The following is a 25,772-nucleotide window of genomic DNA, read 5'->3' on the forward strand; positions in this document are numbered from 1 at the left end:
TTTGCTCCACCTCCTTTTCCAGAACCCTTCGGGCACCCCCCCATAAAACCTGCAGGAGAGACACCTGCGGGTGTTGAAGCATCTTTCCACTTACAGGGAAAGGGGCTAGAGAGCCAAGGATATTTCACACAAATGTCGAAAGATTTACCCATTGACGTGCCACCTGAAGCCCCTAAAGAAGACGGCAGGCCGAAGTGGGACAACAAGTTCCAGTACATTTTGAGCTGCATCGGGTTTGCTGTTGGCTTGGGGAACGTGTGGCGGTTTCCATACTTGTGTCAGATACATGGAGGCGGTAAGACTGAAATGGGACCTTGCCAAAATATTAAACTATCGTCCTAACATAACTGTACTAACGTATGATGGGCATTCAAGTTATATATTTGCATCACGCATCTATTTATTTATTTATTTATTTAAGCTAACATTTTGCACCATTGGCTTACTCTTTAGCTTGGCTTTCTCTATAGACATATACTTAATTTTTAAAGGTTGTGTTTCTTTAGGAAATAAAACCAAACTGATGCTAACTGATGCTACAGTTCTTACATTGCTGCTACAGTGCTGACAGGAGGAGGAAGCTGAACTTGCAGCTTATTATCTTTAGGAAAAGCAAGAAGTCCTGGGAAGGCCCCAGCGAACCAGTTTCTCCTCCCTTCTCTGACGCCTTTAGGAGGTAACTCATAATCCAAAACTGAGCAAATCTAAATCACACTTTTCAATGGCTCTGAAGCCATCTGAAATGCTCAGCTGATTTAACACAAGCATGAGAATGTGAGGTGATGCTGACACCCACCCAAGACTTTCTCTGGGCACCATTCCCGTGAAGAATTGCTTTAGAAACAGCCAATTTAGTAAATACAGATTGGTCAGAAATGAGTAATTGACAGCTCACCACTTACAGCAGCTTTTGAGATGTGCCATGGTAAGCCGTCTCAAGCAGAGTGCTGTAGCAAATTGTTTCAGCCCAGTTTTATTTGTTATCTTTCAATTAACTGGAGAAGTATAAAATTCAAACTGAGAGAAACTTGCAAATGGTAGAAAAAAAAATAAATCCAAGTACGTTCTACCAAGGTATCTGCATTCCTTGGAGAACTACACATATTTGAACCAACCAAGGAACCATGGGCAGATGCTGTCTTTAGTAGCAGGAAGCATTTTAGAAAGAAGTGGCCACTTAGGGACTCCGGTGAGTAGCTGAACAAATCAAATTGAGCAAGCTGTATCGACCAAAAGAATGCTGGCACACATAAATGGAGCACTAGGATATTGCTACAGGTACTAAGACAACTTCTGTGACCACTTTTCCAAATCAAGTTGAAAAAAAAAAATAATTGCAGAAGAGCCCCAAGAACTATTCAAGGTCAGGAAAACTTATGGTATGAGGAGTGACATAAGAGTCTGATCCATTTATTTCACGAAACTGGAAATGAATGAATACATTTATCATAGTCTGTAAATGAGGTACTATGGCACTAATTCAAATAAGGGGAGAGAAGAAGCAGTAGGTTAGGTGCCTCACAGGAGACTTAACTCTTTATGTTATTTATTTTCAAAATGTGAAAACCAGTGAAATGCTCGCAGATGACTTCCACAACCAGGTGGCTAGAAAGCCATAGCTGCAAGCACACTGGTTCTTTGTGTGACAGTTGGAATGGCTGGAAATAGCCTGTCACTTCAGTTAACAATGCATACATTGGTGAGACGGGATAAATGCCTTTAGAGGGCCATCCCCGCAGCAGAAGTGGCATGGGGCCTGAGGGGAGGGTGTTCTTCTGGAGCAGGAGCTAAGGTCAGGCAAATGCCCTGCAGCATCTCAGATGGCCTCAGATGCCTGAGACCAGGCAGCTGATGGTGCTCACCACGTCCAGAGATGCATCTTCGGATCCCTGGATAGCCTGAAAAGCAAAGACAAAGCAACAGACAGCTCTCCGGAACAGCCAGCACTTACACAGGATTTCATTTTGAAGAACTGAATTCCATTTTTTTTCCTGATGTGCCTCAGTATTTTTTGATTCTGCTTTAAACAGTTACTGAGAGTGGAACAAAGTACAGCCTACAGCTCACTAAGCTCTAGGAAATGGATAGCAAGACTAAATTACCTGTGTTAATGACAAGCAAAAGGAAAGCAGCTTGGTTCTGTGCTAAATGCTGTGCTAAAATATTTTTGAATGATCCGGAAGATATGTTTTCTATGTGTCTTTCTTAACTGCATGAAGCCAAGAAAGAAATCTGGGTCCCTTTATACAAAGTTAAAAACTGAAATAGAGTTAGAGAACACATAAGATGGAGACAACTGACACCCTCAAATGTCCACATCCAGCATTTAGGGACAAATATTCCACAAGGAAAGAGACTGAAATGAATGAGAAGGATAAGAAGGGGCACAAAGGTTATGTGAAGAAAAGGAAGACACAGAGAAATAGAAAAACTATTTTGTTATTTCTATTTATCTTTCTATCTACTCCTTGTTAAGAAACAAAAAACATTCAGTATTAACAAATAGCATGGTAAAATTAACATAACGTAATATTTTTGTAATGTAATGAGCAATTAACCTGAATCACTCAGTGGAAAGTTTGAAACCAACATGTGGGATGACAGAGAGAAACAGCTCCTCCACACATCTCACCATGCTTCTGGGGCCATGGGCTTCATGAGGCTGCTTGAAATTGTGCTTCGGGGTTTTGTGAAAACCTCTGATATGGATTAAGTGAAGTATCAGTCTCCTGCCTGTAAAAAAATGTTCTTATGCCTTCTCATGAAGCACCAAGGGCTGCTTCCCAGTGCTGGAGGTGGGGAACTAGTTGTGGCCAGCTGGTTTCCAGCATCTTCAGACCCCATGCTCACTCCAGAAGACCACCCAACGCTGTCCTCCTGCTGAGGTTTGATCTCAGGGGTCCCCAGCATTCCTGCCTACAGACCACTCCCACCCCAAGCAAACCATGAGTGTGAGGACAAGGAGACCCACTCTGACCTGTCCTGTGGATGACACCATGCTAAGAAAGTCTATTTGCTTCTGTATCAAGCTTCTGGGCCCTGATATACCCCGCTTTTTCCACTGATAGATCTCACTAGGAGCTGCTAGGGGTGACAAAAATCCCAGAACAACTTTAAAGAAAATAAAAATGGGGAAAAGCTACAGGGACAAAGTTGAGTCATTATTTTGCAGTTTGAGCAGTCATTTTAGCAGTGAAAAACTGGTAGAAGACAGCTAGCAGTCTTGGTGACACCGTACAGCTTCTTTGCATCACTACAAACAGCAGCACAACACAGTGGTGAACAAAGCTCAACGGATGGCTGTACGGCCAACATTTGGTCACTGGATTTTAACAAAGGGCTCAGAGAGCTCAACAGCATGAAGGACTCCGTAACAAAGTGCTGACAAAATTCTCTGGGGTTTGCAAATAATTTCTCATAGACAACAGGTGTTGGAAGAATTTGAGTCACGAAGACCACCAGGAAGACAGACCTATTCGGTTTATGCATGTGTGTAACGTGGCTGCATTGTTGAAAACAAACAACTGAGATGCAAAAGCCCAGTTGATTTTGAGGGGTACTGGAATATAAATCCTGCTTGTGCACCTCTGGAGATGTGAGCACAGGACAGACCAGCAGCATCGTGGCTGACCATGGGTCCCAGGAGGTGTGGTGGCTCGGCGCCTGCAGCCACGGCCATGAGCACAGCGAAACCCAGTATGGAAACGGCACAGAAGGCACAGTGAAAGGCTGAATGGCTTCTGGGGTGCAGACCACGGTTTCACAACTTGTCCAGGTGATATCCAAGCATTTAAGAGTTGGGCAATGCACTTTTCTTCATTTCTACATCTTTTAAAAAACAAGAGATAAAAATAAATGCTTGTATATTTGTCTCATGTCAGCTGTTCTCATCGGACCTCTGAACCTTATTCATCGCACATTAGTGTTACTCAGTAACTTGGATCTAATATAATATCAGTTCTGCTGACATTTATCACCTGCTTTCGTTACTGATTATTTGGGTTTATTGCCCGAGTTAAGTTAGCTATTTACTTTTCATGACTAATGGATATGAAGGTTGTTTGCCACAGTAAGTGGAGACAAACACAAAGGTTTCCAGGCAGCTGAGATTGAAAGGGTATTTCTAAATGGCCTGGTATATATTTTGTCACCTAAAGATGAGATTCAAACAAGTCATATAGCCATATATGTACATATATATATACTCATATAGTCAACTGAGTATACTTTAAAAAAAACAATAACAACAACTGGTTATTCTATCTGTAACTTACCACAGTGTTGTCCTTCTGATTACAGCTGGTATATACATGCCTGTCTAACCCATGGGTAATAAAAATTATGTGCAGAGTGCCTGGGCCTACACAACAACTGAAGAATATCTTTAATGCAAAATACACTTTCTTTCTAGGAAAATAAATACACATAAGTCCTAAAGCAGACCTTCCATTTACTTCTGAGGCAATGGTTTGCAGATATTCATAACCCATGGCCTACCTGACCTCTAGCTAAAATTTGAATGACAGCTTGCTATAAAATGCAGTTGCCTGGCTCACTGCATTCTCAGAAGGAAAATAAAATCTGAGAGAAATAACATATAGGCCTAGAAGATATTATAAAATAAATAAGAAAAAAAAAAAGGTGTGTTGCAAAGAGCAGAAATGTTCAGGTTTTGACAGAACAATTAATGAAATTATTACAAGCAAAATTATGAAGTAACGGAACCGCATGCCCTAGCTTTTCACTGAGGAGTTGAGCAGGATGCAGTAACAGTCCAGAAAATGAGGCTTGTTCCTTGGCTCATTAAATGGAAAGAATTATCACCATGAGGAATCATGAAATCCTGAGAAGCTAAGGGGTCTCACGAGCAAGCAGTATGGGCCAAGAAGAATAGACATGCAGAGCGAAGTAGTTGGTGCTTAGGACCCAGCATCCGTGCTGCAAACACCTGAGGGTGTTATTTTTCAATTTCAGGCTTGATGAATTTTCAGTTTGCTACTATACCTGAACTCTTGTGGGGGAAAAAGGACAATTTTGATAATCCCCTTTCAATAGCTAATAGCTTTTTCTCTGCGTCTGAGTAAGCAGTTACCACCTCCTGCCACTTCTTGTAGGTAAAACATAAATTACCACAGGTATCTTGCCATTCAGTTCTCAGCCTTTTGGAAAATTTCAATATTGATCATGTGGGTCAGTTCCTCTAAGTTTTTTCTCCACCATTTAGGAAGTCATCTTTGATATTACAACATCGAGCAAAGCTATCGGGTTTTCTTCTCCATTTCTCACTGAGGCTCAACAATTTCTGCAGCTGGTACATCTGGATTAGCAGATCACCTGGCCTGTACTTTAAACTGCTTTAACATCTCCACTAGTCAGGTCCATTGCTTTCTCTTTCTAAGGTGTGACGAAACCAGTTTGGTGGTGTCATTCTGCTTTGCTGGCTGCCATGATTCAGTTTTAGATGGCTCTCCATCACCAGCCCCTTTGCCATTCTGCTCGCTGGTGCAGCCACAAGGTTTTCCCCAACTCTCAACAGGCTCTCTAGTAGTTCATGCTCTTCTCTTCCAGATTGTTCCATGTAGGTGATATACAGAGATCATCCCCATCAATTATCATTTTCCAGGCAGAGGGCTGATTATGGTTAAGTCACAGCTTTTCTGAACTGATTTGCCTCTAAATTGATATGGAGTACATTGAAAATACTTTTTGCTGGAAGTACTTCAGTGATTTAATGGGAAATTAAAAGGTTGATGGGTCCCCAAGGCATTGCTGAGGTCAGGCTCTAGAAACACTAAGTGTGTCTATAGTGCACTGGAATTTTTCTTTTCTCCTGCAATGACTGTAGAGCTGTCCCCACTCTAAGGGCTCTTCTCAGCAATGATACTGAGCATGACACACATTTGTGCTCCTAGTCACTTTGGACTTTATTGTAAATGGAACCAACTTACCAATATGTCAAGTCTACTGAATTTCTGCTGTACCTGTGTTACACATGAAACATGTGCTGGTATGTTTTTGCTGTGCCTGTGTTTGAATGATGAGCTCTGTTTTGTTACACCAGCACAATTCTTCATTCTGCTTCTTGGATTTCTCCTTGCCTTTCCTACAGTTAGATTTCCTAGGGCATCTTTTGAAAATGTATTTAAATTCTGTCTTTTGGCACACTCTCCCCTATCAATTAAATAGACCCCCTGATTATACAGTGCTGGTGGGTTCCTACTCACCATTACTTATCTACTACCTTTCCCATACCCTTTTGCTTTATGTCAGTAGGGAATTTTACTCTGGAGAAGTGCAAGCTTCAAGTGCTTGAGCAGATTGTCTATTTTTTCCTGCCTATTCCCTTTTTGCGTAAAAATACTGCAAGCAAATGAATAAAGAACTGAACGTGAACTGAGCCTCTACACTATTAGCCATTTATTTGACTTTGGTTTGAGAAAGATTAGCTCTATTTCTTGCTAGCCCTGTCTTCTGCCATCTTGTGATATTTGCAGGTAGCATACTTTTTACATTGAGATTTTATTTTTCGTTGGAGCAAAATATGACATTATGCTGTAAATATAACTAGAGATGCATACAAACCAGCACAAAGTAAACAGGCTTATATCAGCAGAATATTTAAATGTGCTCTGCTGTCAGTTGGCAAACAGAGAATGAGAGAGAGATAACACGGGGCAGTTTGCACTCATTATTACACAATTATTTCCAGGTAGATATGAAACGGGAGATAGGTCCCTTGTGGAATGGCCTGCTAGGAAGGGCTCAGCATCTCCTGGATTGCCTTAGGTGGTAAAACACTTACATGAACTAACTGTTGTGGTCCTTACCTCCCTCTGTGAATCTCCTCTTAGGCGGCTTTGTAATTGCTCTTAGGAGCAGCTTCCTCCAAGCAGTGGGAGTACTGAGCAGGGCTTCCAAGCATCCAAAGTGGGAATCTTATGTACTGGAAATCAACTCCAATGCTTCTTTTTCAAATCTGCTTCTTAGGGGTTAAAAACGTGTAAGGAAAACAGATCATAGACACTTTTATTTCCTATTTTCACCTATGGCAAATTAAGAGCAGTCTCTCATTTAGAGAAGCATTATTTATCCCCCCACCCCACGCATTTCTTGATAAAGAACTAAACTATTAAAAAAACAACACCAAACCTTGCCTGGGAGTTGCATACAGTGACTGCAATTACCTAGCAATAGGTAGCAAAGTTATTGCAATTCCTAGCCCTAAGTGATTCAATTTATAAGCCCAGCCTTTCTAAACAGCCAGTGGTTGCAAAACAGAGGCAGTTCCTGGAAGAGCAGAAATCCTTGCTAGCTGCCTGACTTCCTTCTCCTGGCCAAAGACTGAGTGGAGAGGTGAATTGCTCTGCTCTCAGCACCAGGGTTGTGGTGATGGCATAACAAGGCACAGAACTGCTGACAAAGTGATGAAGTGGCACAGAGTTGGCCTGAGCTGGTAGGAGAGTTGGAAGGGGCGGAGGCAGCATTTCTGTCTTTGTTTCCCCAAAGAAAAGACATTTTGTGGGCACGGTTGTAGCTGGCCATGCCAATAAACTTCCATCTGTTAGACCATTTTGACTGAAGTGGGCAGAAGGTTTAAACATACTTGATGAAATTTCACTTGGTCTCATGAAAATCAGTGTCTGTGTAAAGTTACATTGGGGAGGAAAGATCTTGTACAAAGACAATGGAACAGTGTGACACCTGCATATCTTGAGCTGTAGTAAGTGTTAATGTTGTGCAAGGGCCAGCCATAAAACATTTTCAATTTTTAAAGTTTCCAGTTGCATACTCCCCATCTTGTACATCTGCTGCTATCCCTGCAACAAAAGAAAAGGAAATGGATGAAAGGGCGAGGCTCTGTAGAGCTTCTGTGTTAATGGGATGTCAGAGTGCCTGAGGGGAAGCATTTTTAGGACTAAGAGTCCCAGCCCTCCCTCCGCCATCTCTCCCAACAAAACAGCCTACAGACAAGTTACCCAACAGGCTTCCCCAGCAATGCTGCTTCTCTCAACACTTCTTAAAAGGACTTTGTTACCATCATGAAGTAGAGGAGATAACAGTGATTTGAGTGAGATGCAGATAACAGTGTGGTTCAATTGCTCTTAATTATCTTTTCAGGGGCATTCCTGATCCCATACTTCATCGCGCTTATCTTTGAAGGAATCCCACTGCTGCATCTCGAACTCGCCCTAGGACAGTGCCTGAGGAAAGGCAGCATCAGTGCCTGGAGTGCCATCTCACCTTATCTTGGAGGAGTTGGTAGGTCTCTCAGGGTCCGGGCTGAAGGAACCACAGCACTGATTTCCTATAGACCTGTCTCTGTTGCCCATTAGAAAATCACTCATGTCAGGTGTTATTCCAGGCACACGTGAGCCATAAATGCAAACCTTATAACCTTTGCTGTGGAAAACACAGCAATCAGAGCCTTCTCTGAGACATAAGTAATAAGGAAAAACTCACTGGTTCATTAAATGAATCAGCAAATTAAGTGAACTAGGCATGCTCCCACAATGCTGAGGAGCCCGTTGTGTCCCCGTGGTGTCTGAGGTGTCGAGTGAGGTGTTAAAGCTGCCTGTGCAAGGATCAGTATAGGCTGTGGGGCTGACCCATCACGAGCTCTGCCAGCCAACACTGGCCCATTCATACCACATCTGGGAGCTTTCATGGCAGCTGCCTATGCATGGTGCTTCTTGCTCCTGCCTCAGAGCCCCTCCAGAAGTCCGTCTTGTCCTTCCAGGAAGGGTTGGACTGGAGGGGAGTCGGACACACAGACAGACAAGAAATCAGGAAAAGGAGTCTGACATTTCCTAAGCCCAAAGCAAATGCCTGAAAAAGGGATCAGTAGTGGCAGCTATGCCTGTGGGTGTGTGTGGGAGGAGAAGGGGTGGGTAAGAGGGCAACCAGGAAGAAACACCAAGCAGCAGAGTGGTGCCTCCAGCTAGACCCATCTCCTACAGCTAGGCATGTCCATCCTCCCTCTGCAAAAATGCAAGCAAGTATAATCTGTAGCGTTGATATTCTTCCTTATTGTAGGAGAGAAGCTACCAGGTTAGGGCATATATGCATATAATATGGGACAAAAAGTGCCCTCATGCTATGAAACTTCAGTCTGTTTTGGTCTGCTATTAAAGTTCTGCCATGTTCTAGAAAATACTGATATCTTTTGTAGGAACTGGGGCAACTGTAAACCCAGCATTTCAGCAAAAGGGACCACCACAGGAAACTAATTTCTGGTTCATCTTGCTTTCATGACAGAGACTAGCAGCATTGTCTGTTTAAGCCTCACATACATGCCCCTATTCCTGTGCTAGTTGTTAGGTTTCTGGTAATCGGGAGCCAGCAGCCCAGTGCCCACCGCCTTTAGAGCAAAGTGTTGTTGAGGCTTGACTGGATTAAAACCCTGAGCAGCTTTGACTTCACAGCAAGAAATCAAACCAGAGACCTTGTGTGATCCTTTCCAAGATGAATTTTCCTATGTTTTCCCCAAATCTGAAGCTGCTTTCAGAAGCGGGCTGGCACCAAGGAGTCAGGAGGGGCGTCCTTCCAGAGGGCTCCATAGCTCAGGCACCCCAAATGTCTGATCCCAACAGGCCCCTCTTCTTAAAGAAGGCACTTGTTTCTCATATTTTTGATTAGAAAACCTTAATGGAGTCAGAGAAAACTCATTCCCCCCTGCCCCCCCAATAGCTGGAAGTGACCCCAGCAGACCTCAACAACCTCAGCAGTTGTCCCTGAGGCAGCTCAAGGAGATGAACGAGAAAGGCACGCATTCGTGGGGCCTAGAAGGTCTCTGCTCTTGGTGCTCCCACAGCCCTGCTCTTGGCATTTCTCACCTGCTTGCCTAGATAGCTGCTTGCTGGCACAAAGTCCTCAAGAAGGGTAAAAGGCTGAGCACAAGGCAGGACAAGGACAAAGCAGGGGAGCACCAGCCTTCTTGGAGCAGGGCTGGTGAAGCGGGGGTACTGTGCACCAGAGTTTGGCTAGTGAGGACACAAACGGCTCTTCTCTGTGAAAATCTCTGGGGTTAAAAAATACAAATAAATCTTGAGAAATTAGGAGATGTGAGTTTCTAAGAGCAAGTGCTGTGTCTGGTAACTTCTTCCAAAGTTTTTCTAAGCTGAGATCTTGTGTCTTCTGCAGGGGTTGGTTCATGGATGGTTTCGGTTCTGGTGAGCTTGTACTACAACACCGTTTTAACCTGGGTGATGTGGTATTTCATAAACTCCTTCCAGGACCCCCTGTCTTGGAGTGTCTGTCCTCTAAATGAAAACAGAACAGGTAACTGCTGCTTCAGGCACCCCTGCCGGCACCAGGAGGATCACAAACATCAGAGCCCGGGGACTAACAGGGGGAAAAGGGAAGCTTTGTGTGTTTTTTGTGCTTGCACTATGATACAGGGACCAGATTGAAAGAGCGCCCTGTGCTTTCCAACCAGGAAGAAACAGTCCTTGTGACCATCACCATAAACTACATATCAAGACATGAGATTGCAGACATAATTATGAATCAAATTTTTGACTACATCTTTCAGTAATTGCTTTAGGTGAGACTTAACTTTCCATTAGGTGGTGATGCATTGGTTATGACATAACAAGCAAGCCAGAAAGTCCACCACCCTTTTGATTTCAAAATAGGAAACGAAATAAGTGTTAAGAAAAAAAGGAGCAAATAAATACAAACTTTTGAGGTGGTAGGGAAAACATTTAAAGACAGTTTGGATGCTCAGACTAGATACACATTACCCATTACAAAGAACATTAGTAAGACCTAAGAAAGTGTACCTGAACAGGATAAAGACAGTTCATTATTCTTTAAAATTACTTTGCAGCTTTTTTTTTTTTTTTTGAGTGACATTTCTTTATCAATATTACATTTAATTATTATTATTACTATTATTTTTTTTTTTAACCTCGTGACTAAGAATTTTACCATGTCTGCTTCCAGGGTTTCTTTTGCTCCTCCAAAAGCACTGGTGGCTCTGCACCTCACAGTTAGGTGATGGGGGCTGCAGGGGGCTCCCTCCTTCTGCTCGGGCACCACTCCACAAACCTCTCCCAGTGAGAAGCTGGTTTACCTCTTTCCTCTAGCTGAAGACACTCGAATTAACATCTCCTACATAAATCTTGGGAGAAAAAAGGAAAGACATGAGTGAGTGATACAAGGAGGATAAAAAACTAGTTTTTCCTGACTAAAGCACAACAAAGTCTTGAGGGGGCAGACACCTAGTTTCTTATACCTACTTACTTTGTTTAAAGGCCATTTAGCAGAGCAGAAAGTGAAACAAATAATCCTATAATCACTGTCGAGATGGCCGAGATGGCCAGGTATGAACAGTATGGAATGTTTCTCTGCTGCAACCACAGTGAAAGGAATTGAGCAGCTCTGCTTGACTGCAACTTTATGATTGCCACCTTGTGCATTTGTGTACGTTCAGATTTTCACTGGGGAAGGTGGTTGTTTCAGAAGGGAGTGAAAGGTCACCAGGAAAGGGAGAAATGGAGCTGTTTGAGAGCTTGATTAAAAATGCTGGCATCTCAAACAACATGAAAAAATTCAAATCAGATGGGGGAATTGTTCCTTGTAGCTTTAGGATTATCTTAAAATACTTTATCATGCCTAGCTCTGGAATTAAAACAAGAGAATAAGGGAGGTTTCCTGCAGCCACTTACCTTGTTCAACCGTCTAAACTTGCTATCAGCAAATGCAGCAGCAGGCTATAGCCTGCTATAGCCAAAATGCAGTTGTCTACTTTTTTAATCGCTCTCCTGCCCGCACACACTTTCCTGTCCCTTCCTAGTCATGACATGATGACTGACTTACCTTCATTGCACGCAGAATGAGCTGTCCTCCCTGCAGCATGGGTATCATGGCTGGAGAGCAGCAAAGCGCTGTGCGTGAGCTCTGCTCAGTGCATCAGATAACCCCAGCAGGAGCAAATAGCCTAAGCTAACAGGACTTGCAATTGGCAAAGGAGGGGAAAAAAAAAACACAATGCTATGCTAAACTTGCATGCAAAACAGCAGCCTGAGGAGGAGACACTGCAAGAAAATGAGCATGCTGTCCTCAGCAGAGGAAGAACTGCACTTCAAGTCTCACCAGGCAGAGAGGAGAAGCAGCTCCCGTAGTCCTGCTGTGCACTGGACCTCTTGGTTATGGGGTTGGTACCAGTGCTGGCTCTGTGCTGCGTAATCCCTGCTTCTGGAGATGCACAAGGATGCTTTGAGCTCTCCAGACATGCGATTGGCTAGGTGCAAAAACAGGAGCTGCAGCATCTGGAGGGCTCAAAGAGACAGCCCTGCCACTCTCTGCTGCTGTAAACCATTGCCTCTTATTAGACAGTGAGCGGGCAAAAGATTACCACATTTCAACTTCTATTCTTATGCATGCCACATTTTTTTCCAGGGCTCAATGAAGAATGTTACGAAAGTACCGCAGTCAATTATTTTTGGTACAGGAAAACTCTGAACATAACACCCGACATCGCTGAGAGCGGCACGTTACAGTGGTGGCTTGTTTTGTGCTTAGCAGCTTGCTGGGCAATTGTGTACCTCTGCACCATCCGAGGAATTGAAACCACAGGAAAGGTAGGGAAGGGACAGAGAGAAGCAAGCAATGCAGGGTGTTATTCTGCACTCTGGATGTTGTTCTCCAGTTACTGAATTTCTCCGCTGTGTGCCACTTCAGCCCCATTTCAGTGTGCTGATGGTCCAGCAAGACCACAACAGCAGCACAGATTTGTGCTCATCTCCTTTTCCTTTGCAAATGTTTCTACCCTACCAGTCTCCCCTCACAGTATTAAGAGCAAATGTATTTTTAATTAAAGTATGGTTTAATAAATTATCATTAAATTATTAACTAAAAGAACTAAAAGTAATTAATAACTATTTTAAAAATTTCAGTGTTTATCTGTAGCACCCAATATTGTTAGGATGGTGTGTTGCAAAAACTTAAATAGATCTATTAATGTAATTGTCAGTAACTTTCTCTTATTTCTCGCTTTCTGACTAGGCTATTTATGTAACAGCAATATTTCCTTACCTTGTCCTAACTATATTCCTTATTCATGGACTCACTCTACCAGGAGCCACTGAAGGGCTAGCTTACCTCTTCACCCCTGATGTAAGTATTACCACTAGAGTCAGAAACATTACTATTCCTTTTTTTCCTCAACACACGAAATACCAAGAGTTCCAGAAATGCTTGGAGAAGCAAGAGACAGCACACAGCATTAACCACCTACAGGTATTAATCCTCTCTAGAGATTGCAAAACACAGATCAGCGTAGCCTGCAACAGGAACACAGGCTTTAAGAGCAACATAAGCCAAGAAGCCCAGAGATCCACTACTTGCCTGCCTGAAAAGGGTCAACAGCAAGAGAAAGCTCAGACATGACACCTCTTTTATCCCTCCCCCTGCAAGCCCAGTGACATGGGCATCCATCTGAATACTGTCAGAGCCCAGGAAGGACAGCCTAGGTCTTTGCAGGAGATAAGGACACGCACTTGCATTTTTGTAGGGCTCAGACAGGGCAACAAATGCTTTCTTACAGCTGAGTAATCTAACAATACAAAGTAACACCACCACAGTTCTGTGTTCACACACTTCATGTGTACACACACCTCCAGCTAAAAGCCTCTTTGCTTCAGTGCACTGTCTTAATGAAGAAAGCAGATCTGGACACCACAGCTAGAGTAGGGCTTGGCATTTTTGGCATTTGGTCTCAGCCCAGCTGTCAAGTTTCTCTAGAAGATCTCAGACGTCTTCGGGACTTAGGATCATTACCCAGTGAATGTAATGCAAAAACTAGATTTGTCTGCATTCAATGCAAGAATGACAAAGCCTGAGGGTATTCACAGTGCTGAGGAGGAACAGATCATCAAAGAAGAGTCAGATGGTTTTGTAGACTGAAGTCAGAATCAAAATCTGACTGCAATCAACCTGCAGTTATCGACTAGCCTGTTTAAGGAAGCAGTTCCCAGGAACATCCTTGAAGAGCCATCTGAAGATGCTTTTGGAGACGGAACTACATTCTTGTCTACAAACATGGGAAAACTGATGCAACAGCCTGGTAAGTGATAGCTACCGTGTGTGGCTATTGCATAGAAGGCTATAATGTAAGACAGAGGGGTTGCTTTATTAAACTAACACAACTGTTATGGAAGATTTTGACACTTCAAGGATTGCAAAAAGACAGTAAGAATACAACTACTACATTTTTTTTCTTCTCCTTGCTCACAGCTGTAGTACCAGTATTGCCTTTTCTGTTGTTTATTTAATGTTAGCTTATTAACTACTCCTACCACTGGCATCAGTAGAGATAATAACAGGTAAATTCCTTGTTGCACTGCTCCACAGGGGATGTCCCACAGTGGGTTGTACAGGGGGGAACTGCTCTTCTGTTCCTACCCTTTTGCAGGAAGCTTGTAATGCTTTAGCAAAGTAAAGTCCTCTCTAGAAGACTGTAATCTCTAAAGGATAAAAAACCTTCTGCCTCAACCATCCTTTTTTTTTTTTCTCTATTAATTTTTTTACTTCCTTCACTTATCAAAAGCAGGTTTTTTTTCCAATTTTGCAGCACAGCAGAAATTATACCTGCTCTGTAATAGCCACCACATCCACTCTCTGGTAACTGTTACACATCACTGTTGTTTTAGAAAATCTGTGAAAGAAAGCAATACCTAGTGCTAAAAGTCACATCTTAGCCAGTTTTGAATTGAGGAACAGCTAAATTAATTATTATTTTTTTCAAATATTGTATGAGTTCATTCACTTTCTAAGTTTGTGGTTTTAGTTCCCATTAGCAGATCTCACAAATAATAACTACATGCATATGGATCAACACAGCAGGCTGTGGTTTTATTTTCATGCAGAAATAGTTGGCTTTTTGCTATCTAACACTTTCACTCCCTAACTTCTAGAACAAATAATGAGTATTTCTTGCCATTGACTTTCAGGCATGAAGAAGTCTGATGGTTTACTTACACCCTCTAAATCCTTGGCTGCTTGGCAAGTGAAGCAGACAATGAAACAAAAAAGATACTGAAGTTACAAGCCCTCGAAGGGAAAGCAACAACACAGCATCTGGAACAGAGACTTTTGGAAAGGTTCTTGGAGGGAGGGAAAAAAAACAAACCTCACAGAAAAAGGATCCCATCAAGTCTTTACAGGATTCAGCTTCTGTGGTTATCCATGTCAGCTCAGGAGCACAAACGCCTCCTTTCCAGCTTCTTTCACATCTGAAAGATTTTCAGGGATTATGAATATCTGGAGGTTCCTTGGCAGTCAATGCTTCCTTTCCTCGTTACTCAGTGTTCACTTGTTAACATTCCGATTTTGTATCTTTATCCTCACGTTTCTAGCTTCAGCACACTTTGTCTTCTGACAACATGCTTACAAAACCTATGTGGCATATTACTGAAAATATAAAGTAACTTTTATGTCCATAATTAGTTGCTTAAGTTCAGGTAACAGCTTCGCTATGATGTGCTTAAGTAGAACGGTACTTCTCAACTTACTGCACATGCTGTATTTACAAGGGGCTTTTCTAGGAGGTCTCAACACGCCCCCCCAAAGCAAAGGTAGGCCTAATGATAATGGCCAGCAATGTTCAGGCACGTGTACATTAGTACAATGAGCTGGACACATTATTTGGCACTTGCCTGTCCACAGTTTCTTTAAACTCTGGGGTTCAGTAGTACTTTCCATACTTTATAGTGTTAGTTAACGCATTGCATCTAGCACAAAACTAAACTACCTCCAAACTCACATACTCTAAGTCCCTAATCAGGAAGCCAGATTTGTAACAGCTGCATCTATCCACACTGACCACTGACCATAATCAAACTGTCCAGGCCAGGTAGCAACACGAATATTTTGTTTCTGCACGGCAATAGCAATCTGCTTCTGCATGAGGTCCTACCAGCGAGCATTGGAGGGTTTGGTTAAAATCTTCCAAAATATATGTCCAAAATAGTCTGTTTACCCAAGCTGAAGCATTTCAGCTGGTAATGGTCACACATACCTGCTTGTTATACAATGCTGTACAAAACTTAATACCAGTTCTCCTGCATACTTCTGGAGAAAGTATCTGCAGCACCAGCATTTGCTGCATCTATCCAAATTGAGGTGAATGCATTGTTCTCATTCTTCAAGCTCAGACCAGCTTTAGAGAAACCCAAAACATTACTAACTTTTTTTGGGGCACACTCTTATCTTTACATGTGATAGTGGTCATCTGCAGGATCAACAGCCCAGACATGCAGACACAACACAGAAAGCATGTCGTTCAGTCTGGACATCTAGGGTGACAATTTGACTGATCAGTGCTCAGAGTGACATAAAGCGAAGTGAAACGCTTGACAGCCCAGGTATTACTTTTGGGGCAACTGATTTTTAAAACACTCATTCTTAGCTAATTCTGTTTTCTCTTCCCACTTCTTGCTAACGGATTGGAAAGTAATTGACCTTATAAAGTATGAACTTGGTGCTACTTAGCCAACTGCAGGAAGAGTTTATTCAAAACATTCAACATTTTCTGCATTACTAATCTCATCTTTTTTTTTTAGACTGATGTTAATATTGAAATTTCTTACTCACGATACTTATTTAAAATAGAATACTATTCTCTGTAACTCAACAATCATGGATTTTTCTCAGTTAGCTTCCTCTATCACATCTCTTCGTAAATCAAAATCCAAATTTCCCTATATCAATTTCTCCTTTTTCCTATGTTGTCCTGTTGCTTTTTAATGCTGTTTTCACAGTACTTTGGATTTAAGATGTTCATTGTGGAATCAATTTGCTGCAAAGCAATGAAGATTAAGTATTAGTTTGTACAGTTTTAGGAAGATAACATTCTTAAACTATAAGATACCCAGTATGTGTTTTAACAAAAAGAAATACACTGAGGAAAAATGTAATGTACTGTTCCTATTGTGTGCCTATTGCCTGTCACATAGAAACATTTATATTATCAGACAGAAGAGACATACAGTTATTTTAATGACAATTTTAAAATGAAAGTTTCTATAATTAGTACATTCCTTTAAATAGACCAAATTATGTCTTCAAAAACACCTGCTCTACTGACATATTTTGTACTACTTCCCATTTGCAGCGTCGTTAGATTGCAACACAACTGACAATTTCACACACGTGAAACAGGAGACCAGTTATGACTGCAGTGAGAAAAAAAAATAATTCAAACTAAATGCATGCATTTATTCCATTTATTTCAGCTGAATGTTCTAAAAAATCCCCGTGTATGGCTTGATGCAGCCACCCAGATCTTCTTCTCTCTCTCTTTGGCTTTTGGAGGGCTTATTGCGTTCTCAAGCTACAATCCGCCAAAGTAAGTGGAACTGCAACCTTTACAAGTTGGTTAAATTCTTGCTGCATTTCGTGCATTTTTCTAAAATTTTTGAAACTTTTTCTTTGGTATATTTCTAAGGGATCTTAGTATCTGCTGCCTTCCCAAAAGGCCAAATTAGATTTTTTTTTTCCTCCCTGGGTAAAAGAAAAAAAAAAAAAAAAAAAGGGAAAAATCTAAAAAGAGCCATTTTCAAAAACGACGTTTGTAGAAATGTGAGAGAATAATAAGTTTTAGAGATCTATTTCACCAGTTACAACAGATTTTTTTCTTATGCTCAGCAAATACCTTCTGTATAGATTAACAATTTGTACTGTAGACTAAAAATATAGAACTATTTTCTATATCATGGGGGAGGAAGGGTAAATTCTGCCTATTTAAGCCACGTTGTTTGTTTGAATTCTGTTTCTAGAAATGACTGTGAAAAGGATGCTGTAACAGTAGCAATTGTGAACAGCTTGACATCCCTCTATGCTTCCATCCCAGTCTTTTCTGTTTTGGGGTTTAAAGCAACCACGGGCTATTGGGACTGCTTGGACAGGTGAGAAACTTCCATTTCCAGTGCTATGCTGTGGTTTCAACACCTAAACAGATAAAGCATTACTTGAAAACATGCATTTAGAGAGTTTTTTTTTTTCTCACTGAAAACGAAAAGCATCTGTATGGAGACATGGAAAAATATAAAACGTCAAGGCACTGTGGCAAGAATGATCAGGGGTGGCATTTGTAAGAAGTAAAAAAAAAAAAAAAAAAAAAAAAAGAATACATTGGAATTAGTGTATATAACAACACTAATTAAGGATCATCTCAGACTAGCATTAGAAGTAGTTAAAAACCACCTTTTTCTATTCCACAGGATTCAGTAAGTTATTAAACACAAGTGGTGGAAATGGTTTTGCAATATCATAAAATAAAAATACATTTTAGATACTACATCTGCATGAGGTACTCAGAGTTTGTATCTGCAGGAAAGAATTAATGAATATTTTCTCCTAATTTATTACTATTATGATTACTACTATTTTCAATATGGATCTCTATATTTACATACAGATCCATATTTAATATTTTTCTTTTGTTATAAATAAAAGCGCCGAAAGTAAACACAACTTTCTATTAACATCTGAATGCATGTCATAGCATTTCCATGCGTTGGCTTCTCTGGCAGGAATATTATCAGTATCATCAATGAATTTGATCTTCCAGAACAAAGCATCATGCGACAGAACTATACAGACTGGATTACTTTCCTGAATTCATCATATCCAGAAAAAATTGCTGGACTCAAACTGAAAAGCTGTGACCTTCAAGAATTTCTGGATCAGGTACTACAATTGCTTCCAACAAAATAACCCCTAAAAAAATTAGGATTGGTGTCTTTCTTTTTCTTACTAGTACTTGTACTTTACTTGTAATGAATATATGCCATATAATCATGAAAAAAAATAGAAATGTCAAATTTCAGCACTGCTGTAGGACAACGTGAATCCAAAGCTATCTGGCATAGCATTCAACATAATATATTATTATCACAGAACTAGTCTTCAAAGGTCCTCCTACCTGAAGCATACTCAATGGACACTGAATTCAGTTCTACTTTGGGTCAGGGGAATAAGCAGAACAGAGAAAATATCTAGTTGAAAGATTATAGAAAAAGGATGCTGAATGGAAGTTTGCTAAATCCATATTTGGCAATTAAGGTATCAAAACTCTGTTAAAATACTGTTTGCCTTTGATCACATATATGACCACCAGGAAGGTATCTTATCTGTCTTCTGTCTTCTTTTCCAAATTCCTATTCCCTCCTGTGTTCTCCCCTTTAGTTTTCCACTCTCTACACAGGATCTGAAGATGTTTTTATTCAGTTTTGTTTTAAATACACAATAACAAAAATACATCATGATCCTCTCCTTTCCCTTCTCAACCATCCTAAAGCTCTCTCTCTGTCACTAACGCAGCTGTTTCTTCTGTTTTCTTCTCCAATCTCATTCCATTTGTTCCAGTAATCCCATCCAGTGCTGTAGCTATCATTTACTATTTACACATTTGCATTCTCTTGTTACAAATCCTTACCAAAGATTAGGGCTGTTTGGAGAACAGAGTAAGACAGGAGCTTGAGGGGAAAAAATTCTTAGGACAAAAGCATGCACATGTGTTAGAGTATGTTAATGCACAACATCCTTAACACACAATTATGGTGAAATAGTATATTTTACTTATGGAGAAGTCCAAAGAAGGCATTCCAGCCCTGACCTGACCCAGTTACAGTTTTGTCTGTCTTCCTCTGATTACACCCTTTATGATTTAGTCTTTATCATAAAGACTATCACCCTTTAGACTTAGAGATATTTTACTTCCAAAATAGAGTAACATCATTAGCATTTTTTACTGCTTAGATTTAAACATCCTTGCCCTGAATTCAAAGAAATTTGCTTTTTTTTTTTTTCATCATGGCAATGGTGGGTTGTTTTGTATTCAAAAATTTTTCAACTTTTTCACTGCTAGAGCAGCAGTAAGATTTATTTGCATCTTTTTTATTTCCAGCAGCTATTCCACCATAGATTTTTTAAAAAATTATTTAAGATGGCCTTAGCAAAACAATCACTATTTCTGCGAATACTCACAGATGTTTCTCTTCTCTGAACCCACCTCTAAAGTTCTGCTCTATGATTGTCTATTCGTCTCTGATAGACTATTTAAAATTAAAATAGGGCTCTTCATTTCCACCCCCACCCCCACAAACGCTCCCCACAACCGCTATCCTCAAGTGTTGACTGCCATATACATAGCTCCCCCAAGCCCGACCAGCATCCTTGATTCCAGGGAAGGATACGATATAAGAGGTGACAAAGTTAAAAAAGCTTCGCCATTCCCACTGATTTTACACAACTTTTTGATTGTCAAATATGGTATTTGTATATAGTCTGGTATAAATATTTTTTTTTCAATTTATTTATTTATTTCTGGCCTTAGGAGGCCACCTTTAGAAACACATTTATTAGCTGTACAGCTTAATGGGGTTTACTGCCTAGAAACAATCACCCTGATTATCTCATCTAGCACAAACCCTAAAAGCAGTAGCACTCCCAGTTATTCCTACTGTAAGTAAAAGAGTGGTACTTGAATTAGTCCATGTATCTTGGGAAATCATGCTAACTGAAATTCTGGTCTTGAGGTTCAGAAGGGAAGATACAAAGAGTGCATTATAACTCTATGCCTCAAGCTACATTTAGGCATGTATAATGTGTTTATTTATTTATTTATTTATTATTTGTGAATTCTGCAGAGTGTATCAGGATCTGGCCTGGCTTTCATTGTGTTCACTCAAGCCATCATCCTAATGCCAGGCTCACAGGCCTGGGCCATCCTGTTTTTCATAATGTTGTTCAGCTTGGGCCTTTCTTCCATGTTTGGAAACATCGAGGGAGTCTTCACACCTCTTCTAGAGCTTCAGATTATATCTAAATCAATACCTAAAGAGCTTTTATCTGGTAAGGTATTTGCTTCGCTTTGTTCAAAGGAGGCGGCTTCTGCACAGAGGCACAACTGACCGACTGTTTAATAAATATCATAAAGGGATTAAGAATTTGCAATATTAACTTAGCTATTGTACAGCGCTGGGAAAGGTAGTGGATTGTATTTGCAGAAGATAAGCACACAGATGAGGTAGCAGTTATGGCAGAAGCCACCAGCTGCCAGTAGGGTATTGCCCTTGTCATCGTTGTCCTTAGTTTGCAAGAGCTGTTTCAGTCTGAGTGCGCTCGTTAAATTGCAAGGTCTAGAGTCCAGTTCGCTCAGAGCTGTTGCAAACATCAGGAAGAGCCCTGTCTCCACTGAGGCCTTTGGCACTTAAACAAATCACTTTAAGGCAGCAAATTGCATCAACCATTTGTGCATGAACTTAGCACGTACCATGTTGTCGTAGCTGTGCGATAGGTCACTCACCCCTACTTCATTCAGGGTTGTGCTGCTGCTAAATTTCACATTTACGGTGAACACATCAGAGCAGAAACCAAGGAATAAGTGCTTAATGTCCTGTCTGCACACCAAAGGTGGAATCTTTTCAACCAGAGACACTCACCAAATCCAATCCACTCCTGAGCTGAACATGTTTATTTTGGCTTTCTTGTCTGGAATGTAAAAGCCTATGCTAGCAAATGGAAACAGAAGAGAAGAACAGAAGAGATCCTGCCGTGAAATTGGTCTAGACAAATTTTGGTGGTTTCAAGTAATGGATTAACACTTCTGGTAACATACCATTTTAAATTCATATGTGGAATATTGCTGTCATTCTTTTACTATCGCCTTCCTGTGGCATCTAAATTACATCCTTCTTACTCTGCAAATTTTTATGTAAAAACAAATCTATTCACAACTTGATGAGGTAACCATTCCATTCGGAAACTGATCTTTGAATTGTGAGCTTTCTGGAGCCAATTTTATGCCACATTGAACCAAAGCCCATCTCAGAGTTAGATGCCCTTAATAACACAGCACACGGACACGGACACCTACTTCCTCTCCTTTTTCTCTGAATTACCCCCAATACCACATCTTCTCTAGAGGGGAACTGACTGTATTGCAGTACAGTGAAGCCTAAACCATACAGTTACACCTTGGGACGTAAGGGGGTCCACTCTCTTAGCTCTGGACCCTTACCCATCTCAGGACCCCGCTGCCTGTGCAGACCAATGGCTGCATGGAAATGAGGGCACTTGAAGCTCACTACATCAGTCAATAGGCAGCACTCAAAAATTAACACAGGGCAAGGCACAGACCACCTGCTTGGACCTCAAACAAGTTAAGGATGTTTCAAGTCACAGGGGTGCCTTTGGCCACCACACGGGAAAACGGAGTTTGGGAAGTGGTATCAGCTAGCTCCATACAGGAAGAGAGAATAAAAATCACTAGAGCAAGAGCAAAAATAATTTAGAACAAAAATATTCTTGCTAAATTTGGTTCTCCAGTAACAAAGATGCCTTTTTTTCCTTCAGGTATAATATGCCTAGTTTCCTTCCTTATTGCTCTCTGTTTTACGCTGAGTTCAGGGAGTTACTGGATCGACATTTTTGACCGCTATGCAGGCTCACTACCTCTTCTAGTCATCGCTTTCTTTGAAGTGATTGGGGTTGTGTATGTCTATAAAATTAAAAGGTAAGTTGGAAACATGGACTTTTTTCTCATAGGAGGCGTTCTCCTCTCAATCCATCCATGTTACGTAGAGATACACAATACTGACATTTCTGCAGCACTTACCAGTTCTGTGAATATCCTTACCATTCTTTGCTTCAAGTCTCTTATATTTGTAAAATAAGAGGGATGCTGCTCTCTGCTTAGCACTTCAGGAAGGCAGAATCCTAATCTTAGAGCTGGAAAGTCAACAGCCATAGCGGAGTTTCATTGTCTTTCAAATATCCTCCACATATATGAAATTAAAGTGTTCAGCCAGCATGTTGAGAATCTCCTTAGACATGAAGACAGATTAAATTCACTCTGTAGTTTAAAATCTTTCCTGCATACTTCGTAATTGTAAATGCCAGAAACCTTTTCTCATTTTGATTGAGATTAAACCCATCTTCTCTAACCAGAATCCTTCCAGTCCAGAAATTTTCTCAGTTCTCAACAAATACCAGGTGGTGTGGGTTTTTGTTTTCTTTTTCCCCTATTTTCTCGGGCACTTGTTGGGACTTTACCTTGGCCTTTCCAATTTTTGCTCTGGCACAGCGATCGCGAATGTCCTGATTTTTTTGTGGCTCAGTTTGTATGTTGTATAGATACTAAACTCAAGTTTGATCAGTGCTGTTGCATTTCAGGGTTTTGGTATCATTTCAACTTCAGTTTTACCAGAGGCTATGATTTTAAATATAAGAAAAATCCTCCTCAATTACAGCTAGAATTCCTGCATTGTTTTCAAGATCCATTGTTAAGATCCTTGGAGCATTTCCCACGTGACTTAACCAGTTTCACACATTCCTATGGCTGCACATGCAGCTATCTTCAATCTTACATGGTGCAGAAGTAACAATAAAATCTGGTTTCACAGACTGAGTTTCACAGCACCTGTATTTTCTCTGTTGTGCTAGTATATGCACCCTTTTTCCTTCTTTGCTATTATGGGATAGGGGCATAGTTAATTCACGTTTTTCTAAACTCAAAAGAGAATTTATAAAATCTCCAGTTTTAAAAAAACGCCACCGTAATTACTATTCTGGATTATGAAACTCCTTCCAGGTTGGTAGATACAGGTTATCATGTTGTAACAAACTACCAAACCTGGAACCATGTATTTACTGCCCATTCTGTTTACAAATCTAAGAGGTATATATTTGTACATTGACCAGATCTTTTATAACCACCACTACACATTGTAGAAGGACCTGGCTCACGTTGCAATAACTTTGTCCGTCAACTGATTGATTTATCTGGTGCTGGTTAATTCAGGCTTTTTTCTAACAAACTATGTTTATCACCTTGGCAATTTTGCCTTTTTTTTTTTAAAGGTCTGAATAGTTCTACAGAGCTGCTATAATAAGTTCATCACTTTTTTGTGCTCGCAAGCCTTAAACTAGGCACTCAGGTAATGTAAACTCACATAGTTACATTCATCTCTGTTAAGAATCAAAGAAGCCCTACTTTATTGATATTATTAACACCAACAGCAGTTTATTAAAGAGGGGTATGGAATAGAAAAGATTCAGGGAGCTGTACTGTGTGTTTAAAATTTATAGGAAAAACACAAAAAGTGAAATTGCTACCACTTAGCTCTGACATCTTCATAAATGTGCCTCCTCTTTAAAGGTTCAGTGAAGATGTGAAATGGATGACTGGACGAAAACTAAACCTCTACTGGCAGATCACATGGAGGTTTATTAGCCCTCTGCTCCTGGTAATTGTCTTTGTGGCCTTTGTTACTCTCCAAATACAGAAGCCACCAACCTACACAGCTTGAAACCCTAAACATGTACGTTCCCAAATATTTGCAACTTTTAACAGAAAAAAGAGCTACATATTCTTCTCCCCTACCAGATTCTTTAAAATCATTGCTGCTACTAATTACCTACATAATGTAGTCTGAAGTGAGGAAATGCTCAGAGTGAGAAGGCTGCAGCATGCACAGAGATTATGAGGTTACAAATACTAAAACGGCTTTCCTGTTAACAAAGGCCTCTTTCTGTGAAATCCTGTGTCACCACACTCCATGTTTCTTATAGATGTGGGTAATGCATAGAACTGTTGAAGTGAAATGTCTCTCAGAGACTCCACAGCTACATTGGGTTCAGAGGCAGTACATGTGTATGAGCACAGCTTCAGAGATGCATAACATATACTGGGAATAAAAACATTTGCCCAGGAGACCTAACAGGTCTCTGGGGGCACTGATGAATACACTGATGAATACTGATGAAGACTGTGCAGCTTTGACAGGGACAGAGGCAGTGGTCCAAGAACAGCGTTGGTTAATTCAACACCAAGGACACGATGATGATGAGAACTTTCAATCTGGATGTGGCCAACTCATGTCACTTGCAGCTTTTTGCATTCCTCTCAAATACATCTTGGGCAGGGGGTTGAAGACTGATTCTAGCCTTAAACTGCACGTAGATTGCAGTCACCCTCAGAGCAAGACATAAACCTTCGTAATATGAATACATGCATAGACTGGAATAAGCTCAGATCTTAATCAAGGGAGGGTGCAAATTGAAAAAAAAAACAAATTACAGCTATGTTTAGACTCATGAGAAGGGTATCCAGAGTACATGGCCACTGAATGGTAGTGTAAAGCAAGAATAAAACTTCTGCTATCCTTAATATAACAACACAAGAAAATGCATATGGAAATCATAGCAAAATAAGTGCTCCTACTTTTTTTTTTTTTTTTAATTTTAATATATATATATATATATATTTTTTAAATCTCCATAGGAAGATTTCCCTGTGAAGGAGGAGAAAGCCTATCCACCTTGGGTACAGGCCATCTGTGTGCTGTTAGCTGTCCTTCCTTGCATATTCGTACCTCTGGTAGCACTCTTCCAGCTGGTCAAACAAATGTGGAGAAGCAAGGACCCAAGCTTTCTACCACCAGAAGTGTTTTCATGTCAGGAGGTTAACAGAAACTTTTCTCATCAAAAAAATAAAAAAAACATTGCACCTGTCTGTAAGTAAAGACGGCAGCCTTTGTCAGACGTGATCAGATGTAGCGCTAAACCGTGTTAGTTGAGTGATACATGTAGTTCTGCTTACAGCCACTCATTAGCACTCTATAAACAGTGCTCCTATTTGCTTTATTTTCAACCAATTTCACACTTATATTAGTACTGTCCCACCCACATGGTGCCCCGAATCCTACCTACCAACAAGTACAGTCCCCATAGCTTTAATTTTTTCATGTATTATCAACTTCACA

The 25,772-nt window shown here is 40.7% G+C and overlaps 1 protein-coding gene across 1 annotated transcript; it reads left to right on the forward strand.

Annotated features, from left to right (window-relative positions):
• Window positions 1–132: 132 nt before the first annotated feature.
• LOC121065161 (sodium-dependent neutral amino acid transporter B(0)AT3-like) lies at window positions 133–25,531 on the forward strand. The gene is given in 12 exon segments (XM_040547766.1): window positions 133–295; window positions 8,119–8,259; window positions 10,141–10,278; window positions 12,403–12,584; window positions 13,009–13,119; window positions 17,238–17,350; window positions 17,781–17,909; window positions 18,537–18,693; window positions 20,655–20,859; window positions 22,363–22,522; window positions 24,167–24,329; window positions 25,292–25,531. Coding segments are annotated over 12 exon segments (1,902 nt in total).
• The last annotated feature ends 241 nt before the right edge of the window (window positions 25,532–25,772 follow it).

The sequence above is a fragment of the Cygnus olor genome, chromosome 2 (assembly GCF_009769625.2).
Source record: "Cygnus olor isolate bCygOlo1 chromosome 2, bCygOlo1.pri.v2, whole genome shotgun sequence".
NCBI lineage: Eukaryota > Metazoa > Chordata > Aves > Anseriformes > Anatidae > Cygnus > Cygnus olor.